The sequence below is a fragment of the Euprymna scolopes genome, chromosome 37, assembly GCF_053919585.1.
Source record: "Euprymna scolopes isolate OS-2025 chromosome 37, ASM5391958v1, whole genome shotgun sequence".
In the NCBI taxonomy this organism is placed as follows: Eukaryota; Metazoa; Mollusca; class Cephalopoda; order Sepiida; family Sepiolidae; genus Euprymna; species Euprymna scolopes.
Genome location: NC_136518.1, coordinates 43,008,845 through 43,022,701, shown reverse-complemented (window position 1 = coordinate 43,022,701; position 13,857 = coordinate 43,008,845). Strand labels below are relative to the sequence as shown.

At 37.3% G+C, this 13,857-nt stretch overlaps 1 protein-coding gene across 5 annotated transcripts in view; it reads left to right on the top strand.

The window, feature by feature from the left end:
- LOC145261138 (endoplasmic reticulum aminopeptidase 1-like) overlaps positions 1 to 13,857 on the top strand; it is a 938,216-nt gene that overhangs the window by 865,917 nt on the left and 58,442 nt on the right. For all 5 annotated transcript variants that reach the window (XM_080119414.1, XM_080119415.1, XM_080119412.1 and 2 more), the window contains exons 11-12: positions 169 to 296; positions 5,085 to 5,140. In XM_080119414.1, the coding sequence (XP_079975540.1) occupies positions 169 to 296; positions 5,085 to 5,140 (184 nt within the window). The remainder of the gene's footprint in view (positions 1 to 168; positions 297 to 5,084; positions 5,141 to 13,857) is intronic.

Below are 13,857 nucleotides of genomic sequence, written 5' to 3'. Positions count from 1 at the left end.
TCATATATTTCCCTGAAAGTATGACAGGCTCAAGGCCAGTAGTTTGTGGGTAGTATATGGCGATAATTCCTAGACTGCTCTAAAAAAATATACATTTTATTCACGTTATTTTTTTATTCAAGAATATTTGGGTGTATTTTGATTGTAATTTATAAAACTTTCTTTCAGCAACGTTTACTGTACCTGAGGGCACGACCTGGGTGAAGGCTAATTACAAAAGCTTTGGTTTTTATCGAACCAATTATGAAGAATCCACATGGAAGGCTTTGATTTCCGAACTGACAACCAATCATAAGGTATGTACATTTTTTTTAAATTTTGACAAAACACAAAATTATCACCTACTCATGGAAATGTGAATATAATTCACAACCGTTTTTGCAACCGAAATATAGTTAGTGCAAATAAACTTAAGTCTCTGCCTAACTTATCCATCATGATATAGTCATGAAAATTCAACAGTCTTTATTTCATCACTTTTCAATTATATTTTCAAAATATGCACAGCTGTATTAAAAACAATCCTATAGAAATGTAGAAATACTAGCAAGACGCTTGGCATTGTCCAGTCATAAAATATGCATAAATATGAATTTTAGTTTATTCAGATTTCGTAGTCAATGCTCTATATTATTATTATATTGTACCCAATAGAGAGTAGTGATTTCAAAAGTAAAAAAATATGATTTGGGTACCATCAGCTAGAATCGAAACTAAAACATGTAGCTCTCTATTCAGATACCCCAAAAAGTTCCGATTTTTCCAATTCCCGATTCTGATCAATCATCCAAACACGAATCAAAAGCAATATCAGCATGTAAGATGTTTTGTAGATGTTTTGGTATGCACAATACATTTGTGTTCGTCAATAACATTGAGATAAGAAAAACCATCAATAGCAAATGATCACAAAACTAAATAAACTGAATTGTTTCTTCACTTGGGGGATTGAGAGATGCAGACGGCAGACATCAAAGTGGCATTCGTTTAGATCTACTTTATACTTTAAGATGCATGTTACCTGCTTAACTTCCCAAGTTTGACTGACTAGAGACTGTTTTGTGCCCCGAACACGTGACATCATTTCTATGTGGTGTTATCCGACACCTGCATTTCTAGCGTGTTTTTTTCCTAAGGAGCTAACTTTTCAACCTCCGCCTCAATCCTGCTAATCCTGCCGTCTGTGCACACGTTCTTTTTTTATAGTCTTTTTTCTTACAGTGACGTCATTTCGCATTTTGTATGCATTTGCATACGTGCTCTGTTACAATTAGTTTGCAGTTTTTTTGTTTTTTTTGTTTTTTGGGGTTTTTTGGGGTTTTTTTTTTCAGAAAGGTATTACTGTTCTTTTATATGCAGTGTATGGTATGCGAATATTGTTACCCATCTCGGATTGATCAGTCTCAACGTCTCTTAACTTCGGTGATCTAACATAAAAAAAAACAGTGTAATAACATTATTATACCGTATGCAGTTACTGATATGATAGGCATGACAGAGTGCACGTCCTCCTTTACTGTCCTTTTAGGCTAACTGCTGAGTGAGGGGAGGGGCTGCAGCTTCAGGACTCTACACACTAAGACAAAGCGAACCCAACGTCTTCATTATGAAATCTTTAATTAGAATAACATTCGTTTTTGTTTTAATTTAATATTTGAATATAAAAAGATAAAGCAAAAATATGAGTTGTTATTTAGGTTAATGAACTAAAGTTACTAACGAGGTAGCAGTTTCAGTTTCATTAACCTGAACAAAAACCACATTTATTGGAAATCAAGATTCCTTCTTCGACACTTTCATCTCTAACACATACAAAAAAGAAGATTAATTAAAATTTGTTTACGAACACAAACATCGATCGTTTTATAAAAAATAAAGTTTCAACAAATACAATTTGGTAACTTTCCAATATAATGATTTTTTTTTCTCTCAAAAACATTTTGCATGCTTACAAACCACAATTGCTTCATTTTGTATCTGTGGTGTTTGGTTGGTGTCTCATGGATAAGGTGGCAGCCTGTGGAATCGGCCATGCTCTTCAAACCAAAGGAAGGTATTTTAAAGACAAGCAGTTTAAGGAAAGAAACTATTGGAGTAGAAAATCTGGGATCTATGAATATCTACATTGAAGGGGTGGGATTTTGCTGCTTGTTAAGTAGGCCGAGGATATTTTCATTGATCAAGTACAGAGTGCAGTAAGTTCATTGGAACACATTCCGTGGAAATACTTATAAAACAAGCACAGGGAGGCAATACTCCAGTGATTCAACAGTGGCTGGTGCTTGGCAGATAGTGCAGAAACTATGAAATTAGAAACGCTATTTGTACCCTGTCAAAAAAAAAAGCGACTAGTGGTTGGTGCACCAGCCCAGATGTGGAAATAATACTCCATGCACAGGTGACTGCTGGCAACGAAAATGTTAATCGTGTTTATTCTTTTCTTTCTTTCTATCTCCCAACTTGGCTAGGGATTTTTATCATCGGCCCTCAAAGTCAACAAAGAGATTAGACTATTCCTATAATGACCTGGCCCCTGTTGATGTTGCAGCGAGAGTTTAGTTCTGTGCAATTCTAGGAGGTCCACCCCCACAAGCTTTGCCTTCTCTCTTTGAGAAAGGATTAATTTATTGCTAGGCGCCCTTACCAGGGAATACCGACGGGGCTGCTCAAGCACTTTTTGCAGGACAGAGCGTTTACTTCTCAATCCTATTTTTTGACCTTGGTATACTTATAGAGGGAGAGACCTAAAAATCTTTTCTATCTCCCAACCCACCTAAAAGACACTTGTTCGTTTTGTGGGATTATTTTCTCGTTTTCAACAGTAGCATTAAATAACTTCAAAATAGTTGATTTTCTCTAACAAAACGAAACTATCTATATTATTATTATTATTATTATTATTATTATTATTATTATTATTGTTGTTGTTCTTTTCTATATCATGAGAAAACTTCTTACAAATCTCTAATCTTTTTGTATATATATAGCATTCGCTCTTAAACTAATTAGCCGAACATTATGAATTTTGGAACACATCTTCTATGTATAAAAGTGGATAATGTGGGCCATATTTATTTTAATTTTATTCAAAGGAAGTAAAAATCATTAAATTTGAAACACATCTGCCATGCATAAAGACGGATCATGTGGATTATATTTAGTTTATTTTTATTCAAAGGGTAAAAAGAGTTGGAGGCCAATTATCAAAATTCAGATACCTATTTTGTGAAAGTTTAACAATAGGTATTAGACATCAATCTATATCATATTTCTCTAAGTTTGTCTGTCTGTTCCACTTTTTCTCAGAAACTACTAGATTGATCTGATTGAAATTTTTAATGGATCTTTGTTATGATAAGGTGCACCGAACTAAGTACTATGCTATCAATTTGGGGTAGAATTAGGGATTAATAGAATCCTGTAAAGTCACCACAATACCATATTTACTCCAGAAGTTTTATTGGAAACAGTTTCATTCGTGTTGACGTTGATTTGGACGAAACAGTTAAATCTCCCGTTTTGATGATTTCTTTCTGTGTTTCGTTGTTTTTCCTTCCCCCCCCTTTTTTTATACATTTAGTCTCAACTGTATTTCATTGTATGAAATATCCTGTATTTTATGCTATATATATATATATATATATATATATATATATATATATATATATATATATATATATATATATCGCGTAATCAGGTTGTTAAAAATGACTCGCGGCTTTTATGTGAAGTGTTTGTATATTGAAGATAAACTTGGATTCAAAACTAAAGCAAATTGTAACATTGCCACATTCTCTTTTACCCCAAAACCACTCCTGGGTATTTAGATTAAAGCTGGTGTTATTATTTTTCTAAATGTTTTTTTTTATATGAGAATTAATAATTTGTATTATTTAGATTATTTGAACTACTGTTTTTACCTTGATTGTTATTCGCTCAACATTTCGGTTGATATAAACTCTGTAAGGCCTGTGGTGTAGTGGATAAAGTGCCTGATAAAATTCAATTATAAGTTACACTTTTCTGGAGGTTGAAATTTCAATCAGCAGTGCGGGTCGTCACTACAAATACAATTGTGGATGATTTAGGATCTAGCCAGGACTGACGAAACAAGAACATGCTAGCCATGTGGATTAAATAAAGAAATATTCCCAGGTTTGGCAGAATATGTTCTCGAGTTTTCTAGGTAGTTTTATGCGTGAGCGCACAAATCCCCTTATAAAAGATTAATAAATACAAAAGGCATAAAATAATTAAACAACACTTCTTTTTTTATAACAAAACAATGAAAAGGTTTATTTCGCATTAAGAAGGACTGTGCCGAGGTGGAAGAAAAGAAAAAGGAACAGAAAGTTCTCGTGAGTTCTATCGTCTGGAAGCAGAAAACTTGATGTGTCCCCAGACTTTCCAGTGAAAGTTTTCAGTGGGGTAGTCGCAGCCTACGGGGATCCAGTGGACAGAGAGCGAGAGGAGAGTGGTCTGAGTTCTTTGGTGGCCAGGGCTCCTCTGCTCTCTGCTGGATCGTTCCAGACAGGAGTAAATAGTTCATTAAGGGATACATAGAATTAATGCGTCCTGGTAGCTGACTGGTCTGTGTATGGTCGAATCAGTCAGCAAGGGGGCATTAATCCACGAGAACATAATCTGTTATGGTAACTGGTAAAGCTCCACAGAAATATTCCCGGGGTCGACAGAAAGATTCCCGAGTTCAACAAGATTCACCTAAAGAAGATCGGAGCTTTTGCTGTGAATAAATTGTTAACAACAATATAGACTCCGTAAGATATGTCAGAATCAATTATATTTGGGAACAATCAAATTTCTTTTGCAATTTTCTCTCAATAAATAGTCTACACTTTTAATAAGTATGTATGAAAAAACGTCAATGAAGTTGTTACTCTTAAAGCCATAATTCGATTTATCAACGAACATTGACTGCCATGTCTTTCGGATATATCCCGTACGTCCTTGATTCAAAAATGTACCAATAATAAAATAAAAAAATATATAAAAAATTGAATTAATGTGTAAACACATGTAAAATTTGTTTAAGTATTTTTTTGTCACTTATTTTATTTTGACAGGTTTTTGAAACTGAAGACAGAGCAACTCTGTTAGACGATTTGTGTAACATGGCAAGGTAAGTTTTCTATGAAACAGTCGGGATGCGATGATCGCAAATCCGTTGAGAGGCAGGTGGTTATCTTCCGATTTTAATATATCCAAACAATGCAGATTATTACAATAACTGAAAACATAAAGTGATGACATGATACACATGATTAATATTAAAAATATTTATTTTATGTATGACTAGCGAGGGGTACCCGGCGTTGCCCGGGTGTTTGGAGGTGTGGAGTTAAAAAAAGTAAGTATGAGGATCGAACCCCAACCGTTGAGGCAAAGTTGTGAAAAAAAACGTGCGATGTTTACCATTGACCCACCGCGACATGCTTACAGAACCGCGTTTGAATTTATTTAATTACTTGGATTTAGCAGGTGCTCGTTTTAATGAGTTAATGAGGTCAAGTTTGACTGCGGGATTTCATTTACTGCTGAACGCTTTTTTTCCTCGCCCCCAAGATGTTATAGGAAAAAGACTAACCCACATGCGGCGAGCGACAAATGTTGAATATTTATCTTCCCGAAATCGAGCAAATTAAATAGACAGGCGAACTTCGTTGTTAACTGTGAGATATTACGATTTATATGTGATATAAAAAGTTTTAAAAAGTTGTGAAGCGAGCGACCGCTTCTCTGAAAGAAGCCTTTTGTAGACACACAGAAAAAGCGAACACACATACATACATACATTTTCGCTTTTATATTTATAGATGTGAGAGAGATATGCATAAACAATTGAAGAGAGAGTTTGTCACATGTATTTGTTTTCTGCTAATCATTGAGAAGTAATAGAGAAGATACATCTATGCGAATCTACAATTAAAAAGTTACGGCATTTGGGAATCTTTCTATTCGTATATGAATAAGAAACATGATTGGTTAACAAAAACAGAATAGGCAGAGTACACGTTTACAAGGAAGTAGTTTTTTATGTCAGTACCCGAATTCTGTTTTTGATGTGATAATTTAAATAAATTAACATATCAAATAGTGAACAAATAGTTTTTCAACTAAGTGACCTTTTTTTTATAATCCACAACAAAGCAGGCATAAAAGATATTCACTTTTAGTTCAAACTGAATTATTTTTGTTGAAAACAATTTTTGATGTTTTTACCAATAAAAATAGCATGTAAATATATTCATTGTTGTTACTTACTTTCTCATGCAGATAAGTTGCATTTTTTTTCCACGAAATTTAATAAAAAATTATTTCATACTAACTAGCTATAAACTGGCAGCATATTATATATAAATTTATATTAGAAGGATATTATAAACCCCAATTAAATATAATCTTTCGTTTTGAGGAAGCCACTGGCTTTGACAAAATTTCAAAACCTGAAATGGAAAACTTACACAAAATCTATTACCAAGGTCGGTGGAAAAATGGTTGGAGCATTTTACCACCCCAGAAGGTATCTCAATCCGAACACAATCCTCTACGTGTATAAGGGCTAAACACGTCCTAAGACGGATTACTGTTGCTACATCTGGGGTGGTACTGTTCAGAGCATTTTTTCTTACCTTGGCAGAGTACAAAATCAACTTCAAAATCTAGTGGATAATGTTCTTTTTCTACTTTCTACCCTTTCTCACAGACGAGACATTGCTAGTCTTTCTCTACTCTATAGTTATTTTTATAGCAGGTACTCGAGTGATTTTTAATTCATAATGCCCCTCCCCTGTAAAGCAGTTACAAGAAAATATCGTCTAGCTGCAACCACTGCAAATAATTTCTCCCTCTCTCTCTCTCTCTCTCTCTCTCTCTCTCTCTCTCTCTCTCTCTGCCTAAAACTAAACAAAACTTCCGTGGGCAAAGGTTTTTCTTATAACTAACCGTCTGTGGAAGAAATTTAACTTGTACTTTTCCGTGCCACTGGATTCAAGCAGTGGAGTTGCTTCCCAGTTGACTGCGACATAGTCGATTTAACGTTTAATGTAAATAAATTCTTGTTGAACTCTTGAAATAAAATTCTACTCAATCACAATCATTATTACCAATCATCACTGTGTTGTCTCACTGTCCATCTGCTCCATCTGACACACTTTATCCTCGAGTGGGCTTTGATAAGTATTGATTCTTTAGTTTAAAAAAAAAATCAATTCTATTCCTAGCTCAGCATCTACAGATTGCATTACTTGTTCTCGGTTGTTTTGCTGGGAATCAGTGAGTGTTCTAAAAGATGTGCTGGAGGAACTTACAAAATTACTTCTGTTCTAATTTTTTTTTATCCATCCCGATTATAAAAATTGTAAAAAATAAAAACTGTGTGAACTTCATACCCTTCAACTAAGAGCACTAGCAAATTCTCTAGGCACAGTGCTCTCAATGGTATCGTCCAATAGATGCAAGATAATCACTGGCTTCTCATTGATCCTTGAACCAGTTTGCATCCTCGCCAGTCACAGAATTGGTGACAAACTTTGGACATGTAGCGTTAGCAGATAATCACAAATGACTAATATATGTTAGTCTTCTCTACAAAGTTTTATTCTAACTAATCGCTGTAAAAATGAGTGGAGTGAACTTCCTCAATTAATGATGCACCACACCAGAAAGTGTCATGAATTAATTTGACTTTAAAGGCATCACTGTTGGAGAAAACACTTTCAACCTGCTCTCAATCTGTCAAGCTGAAACTTCCTAATCTTGTGAATATTCTCGTACAGCATAATTCACATTCACACACCAGCTCTTATTACTTAAGCAATTGACGTTGAACCCGGTCAGTACTAAAATGAGTGACCATTTGGGAATTCCAGGAGCTGTATGTGCTCTCTGCTTATCTCGGCATTGTTTCCAATCGTTTAGTACTTCTCCTTGTGCGTGGATTCAAGCAGTACCGATTTAAGAGAGTTGTTGTTGGAGCTTGTGCAACCCTTGTCTCAAGTATATGCGCAGCTATCCTTACAGGGGTTATCCATTGTCTCTCGCGACTGAATGGGGGCATCACAGTCTTTTTAAATTTGGTGGCTATAAAAGATTTTGATGAATTTTAGAATCCATATTTTGCCAAATGATGAATACGCATTAATTATTTTTTTTTTTTACAAAGACGTTACCACTTATCAAGGCCCGGTACCACTCGAGGATAAGTGTTAATGAATGTACAGTAGTCAATGGAGAAATGTTGTAGCAATCGTTCTTTATGAGAATTAAGTAAATTGGATTACTTAAGGGGACAGCTCATCAGGAACTTGTTTATGTGGGACTTGAGGACAAAAATATTGTAGTCAGTTGATAATTAGGAAAACGGAACAGAGTTCCACAGGCGTGTAGTTTTAAGAAAGAAGTGTTGTTCATGAAATCTACATTTAGGTTTAGGCACAGATAAAGAGTGGGGGAAATTATTAATAGTGGTTTCAGCTAGATACATGTTTTTCCTGATTGAATAAAACATGTTTTTGTAGATTACAAAATCATGTATCATTTAGGGTAATTTTAAAATAGACTTTGAAATTGACTGCTGATAAACTGCTTCTGTGGTAGCAGTTTTCAAGAATTTAGGCAAAAGAACTGACCTATTAAATTATCGCCCCATTAGCCTCCTCCCACTTATCACCAAAATATCTGAGACCATAATTAATCAAGCTCTAGTCCATTACCTTAGAGCTGCTAAACTTCTGATCGACCAAAAATATGGATTTAGGCAAGCCCATTCCACAGCAGATATCCTAACTATAATCTCTGAACATATATACCATCATTGGACAAAGCAGGGGAGGGTAGAGTGGTAAGCCTAGATATATCTAAAGCTTTTGATAGGGTATAGCGCGATGGTCTTCTCAGGGAAATCAGATGATATGGTATCACTGGAAGAATACATAATGTAATGAAATTATTCTTAAATAAGAGAAGAATCCAGGTTGTCTTCGATGATATATATGATATAATTGCGGAAGTACCGCAGGGGTCTATCCTTGGACCTTTATTATTCCTTATGTTCATAAATGACCTCCCTGATAAAATTGTCTCTGAGATGGGTATATTTGCTGACGACACAATGCTCTATAACAGACATATGGGGAAAACAAAGGAACACATATGTAAGGAAATGGCAGAAACACTAGAGGAAAACCTCCAATCTGTAATGAAATGTGGACGAAAATGGATGGTCACATTCAATGCTGCCAAGACTAAGCTTATTTTCTTCAATAATTACAAGAAACCTTCTCTACCACCAATAGCAATGGCTAAAATACATTACCTGAAAGTACTTCTTTTAAACTCCTCAGCCTAACATTCACATGGAACGTAACGATACATTGAGAACATTGCTAAGGCTGCTGTGAAGAAGGTGGGTTCTCTCTACAGTACTAGAAAGCTACTTACACCTGAAAGTATCTTGTACCTCTATAAAGCCACCATTCGCCCATGTATGGAGTATTGTTGTCACATTTGAGCTGGTGCATCTGCTACAAGTCTCTTGCTCCTGGACAGGGTTCAAAAAAGAGTCGCCAAACTGATAGGTCCTGAACTGTCATCTAAGCTTCAGCCTCTGTCCCCTCGACGGAATGTAGCATCTCTCTGCCTGTTCTACAAGTACTTTAATGGTGAATGCTCTGACAAACTACAAGCACTTGTACCGCCTCAATATAAATACCTCTGACAAACCTGACAGGCAGCTAAATCCCATCCTTACACAGTAGAGATCCCTAAATGTAAGAAAGCCTTCTACTCCAATAGTTTCTTCCCCAGAACTGTTAGACTTTGGAACTCCGTTCTGGGATTCTGCTTTCCCAACTGTACTGACATGCAGAAGTTCAAGTGCAATGTGAACAGACATCTTGTTGCTCATCTTCCTTCATAATGTCCCTGCAACTTATGTCTCCGATAGTAACCCCCCTACTTCAAAGTGGCACTGTGCCTTATTTGGGGTGAAAATTGAAAAAAAAAAAATGTAGTGAGGGAAGGAAGTATCTTTTCTCTTCCCTACAATCTCTTTCTTTTTACAAAAGGGACATTACTAACCTCTCTCTCAACTCTAAACATTATTATTATTATTTCCATGGAAGGTGCTCGACTGAGCTCCAATCTTTGGTTCCTCCTCATAAGACATTTGCAAGAACACTTTTTCCTACCATAATGAAATAAAGAAAACTTTCCTTTCTTTCTCCATCTATCTAACATAAGGCAAAATCTCTATGGACAGAGTTTTTAGTAAAGGCTTCCCTGATATAGAACACATTACAACAGGATTACCTTCCTGTTGATTACAACTTTGTCATTTACAAATCCAATGCTTTTCACGGTCCTGGATATGATCTTAAACTATATCCGATGGTAAGGCCCCAGCTTGCGGGCTTTGGGGAGTGTGGAGCCACCCTTTAATTGCTATTGCTTCCAGGTCTACTCTGACCCGGAGTCGTAGTACCTGTTAGGGGCCCAACTATGGTTTAAATATAAACCAACTTAAAAAAAAAAACAAATATACTCTATTAAAAAATTGTTCTTCAAAATCTTTGGATTCGGCATTAAATAACCTGAAAAGGGTTGATATGCCGTAAAACAAAAACAACCAACCAACCAATGCTTTTTCATATAAGAAAAAATAATCTTATACCATTAAAAATCATTCTATACCATTAAAAATAATTTTATACTATTAATCAATGTTAGGATTTTCATAGTGTACCCCATGTTTTTTTTTTTGTTTTTTTTATTACATTTTCACCCCAAACAAGGCAAATTGCCACTTTGGTGTAGGGGGCTACTATCAGGGGCAACAACTACTGGGGTACTATGTAGGGATTTGGGCAGCAAGGTGTCGGTTCACGTTGCACTTGAACTTCTGCACGTCAGTACTGTTGGGGAAGCAGGGACCTGGAATGGAATTCCAGAGTCTAGCAGTTCTGGGGAAGAAACTATTGGAGTAAAAAGATCTTTTACATCTAGGGATCTCTACAGTGTGGGGGTGGGATTTAGCAGCCTGTTGGGTTTGTCGAGGGTGCTCATGTCGTGGGGGCACGAGTCATTGCAGTTCGTCAGAGCATTCACCACTAAAATACTTGTAGAAAAGGCAGAGGGATGCAACATTTCGTCGATGGGACAGAGGCTGAAGCTTAGATGCCAGTTCAGGGCCTATCAGGTTTGCGACTCTCTTTTGAACCTTGTTAAGGAGCGAGAGACTAGTAGCAGATGCACCAGCCCAGATGTGGCAGCAATACTCCATACATGGGCGAATGGTGGCCTTATAGAGGTACAGGATACTTTCGGGTGTTAGTAGTTTTCTAGCACGGTAGAGAGAGCCCACCTTTCTTGCAGCGGCCCTGGCAATGCCTTCAATGTAATTGTTCCAACTCATGTTTCCTGTGAACGTTAGGCCAAGGAGTTTGAAAGATGGACTCTTAGATAAAGAGTCGTTGGCCATTGCTGTGGGTGGTAGAGAGGGTTTCTTGTAATTATTGAATGAAACTAGTTTAGTCTTGGCAGCATTGAACGCGACCAACCACTTTTGTCCCCATTCCACTACAGATTGGAGGTCTTCCTCTAGTGTTTCTGCCATTTCTTTAGAAATGTGTTCATTCGTCTTCCTGTCGTGCCTGCCATAGAGTGTAGTGTCATCAGTATATATACCCATCTCAGAGGCAATGTTGTCGGGGAGGTCATTTATGAATATCAGGAACAATAGAGGTCCAAGGATAGAACCCTGGGGCACCCCGCATTTATATCATATTGTTTAGATGTACAACCGTCGAGAACAACCTGGATTTTTCTCTTATTTAAGAAGGATTAAATGATGTTAAGTATTCTACCAGTGATACCGTATGATCTGATTTTACTGAGGAGACCCTCATGCCATACCCTGTCAAAAGCCTTAGATATATCTAGAGCTACCGCTCTGCCCTCCCCCGCTTTGTCCAGTGAATGGTATATACGTTCAGAGATCACAGTTAGGATGTCTGCTGTGGAACGAGCTTGTCTAAATCCATATTGTTTGTCAGTCAGTAGTTTAGCATCTGTAAGATGATGAACTAGATCATGGTAAATTATGGTCTCAAATATTTTGGCAAAAAGTGGGAGGAGGCTAATTGGGCGATAATTTGATGGGTCTGTCCTTTCGCCAGAATTCTTGAATACTGGTACCACAGAAGCAGTTTTCCAACAGCCCGGAAAGCAAGCTTCATTAAGGCATTTGTTGTAGAGTTTGGAGAGAACTGGAGCTACTTCGGCTGAGCACTTTTTAATAGCACAGCTGGGATAAGATCGGGTCCACATGCTTTTGAGGTGTCAAGGTTTTTTATGATAGCATGCACCTGAGCAGGGGTGATTTTCAGATCGTCTAGTGTGGCGTCTGTCCGCATAGGAAAGTCAGGTAGGGAGTGGTTGGAAGGGTCCAGTGTGGAGTTTGAGGCAAACCGACTGGCAAGCATGTTAGCCTTGTCGGTTGCTGAGGAGACAACCTCGTGATTGTTGGTTAGTGGGGGAATTGTTGATTGCCTATCATTTATTACACTGTTGTAGATTTTCCAGAAGTCTCGAGTTCCTAGTTTTTGTGCTTCTATGCGTTTTTTAGTGATTTCCGTAAATTCTCTCTTAGCTGTCGCTATTTCTTTCTTAACGTTATTTCTAGCTTCTATATACTTCATTCTGTTTGAACTGGACTTATGTCGGTTAAACCTACGGTATGCATGCTGCTTTTGAGCAATGGCAGTTGCACAAGTCGACGTAAACCATTGGGGAGAGTGGGGCTTACTATAAAATTCCCGCATGGGAACATTCGCTTCGATTGCAGTTTTGAACCAGTCAGTGGTCTCGTTTGCACATTGTTCAGCAGGGAGAGAGAAAATATTTTTCCATGGAGCATCTCTAATTAGTTCCCTGATGGCTTCCCAGTCAGCCTTATTGTAATATCTTGTTGTTTTGAGCACTGGCTCTTCAGTTTTGGCTCTAGAGTTTAGGGCGATTTCAACCATTATCACTGCATGATCAGCGTTCCGAGTGGGCTGTGGGCCTTCGTTATGCAGTCATCGGGAACTGTGGTCAAAAACAGATCTAGAAGTGATGCGTGTTGCTCTTCCTGGTCAGGGAAACGGGTTGGAAACGTAACAATTTGTGATAGGGAGTGAGATATAGTGAAGCTATGGGTTGTGCTGCCCGCTGCATCTGTGTGAGTAGAGAATCCAAGCCAGTTTTTGTGGTGGACATTAAAGTCACCAAATACATGTATTTGTGCGCTAGTGTCGAGGGACAGTGCCGTGTCTATGCTGTCAGATACTTTGTTTATTATGGAGCAGTCCTGAGTCGAGGGAGAGCGGTAGAGAAAATAATAGTAGCTAATATTGTGTTGTATGTTTAGTCTAAAGCACATAAAGGCTTGATCATCTGTTTCTAAGTTTGTTTCTCTAGTCAAGGGAAGGGTATTACGAATGTAAACTCCAAGTCCGTGCATATGTCTGTCAGAGTCCTTACGGCAGAGTGGGAGATATCCAGGCATGTTAAAGTGGTTAGATGGAATGGAGGAGTGTAGGTTAGTCTCACTTCGTGCTAAGATATCCGGGGTATTTGTTAAGAGAAATGCTTCAACATCAGCTAAGTTAGTTCTAAGCCCACGGATATTTGTGAATGAGAGCCTCAAGGGAGGAGGCAAGTTGAATTTGTTTGTCCCTAATCCTGGTTTAAGCTTGTTTTTAGATTGTACTGTCGTCATATTTTTTTTTAATAGTTTCGGTAAGGGGGAGCTAAACAAGAGGTTATGCAGAGCTTCAGACATGCATCACAAGTAGACCA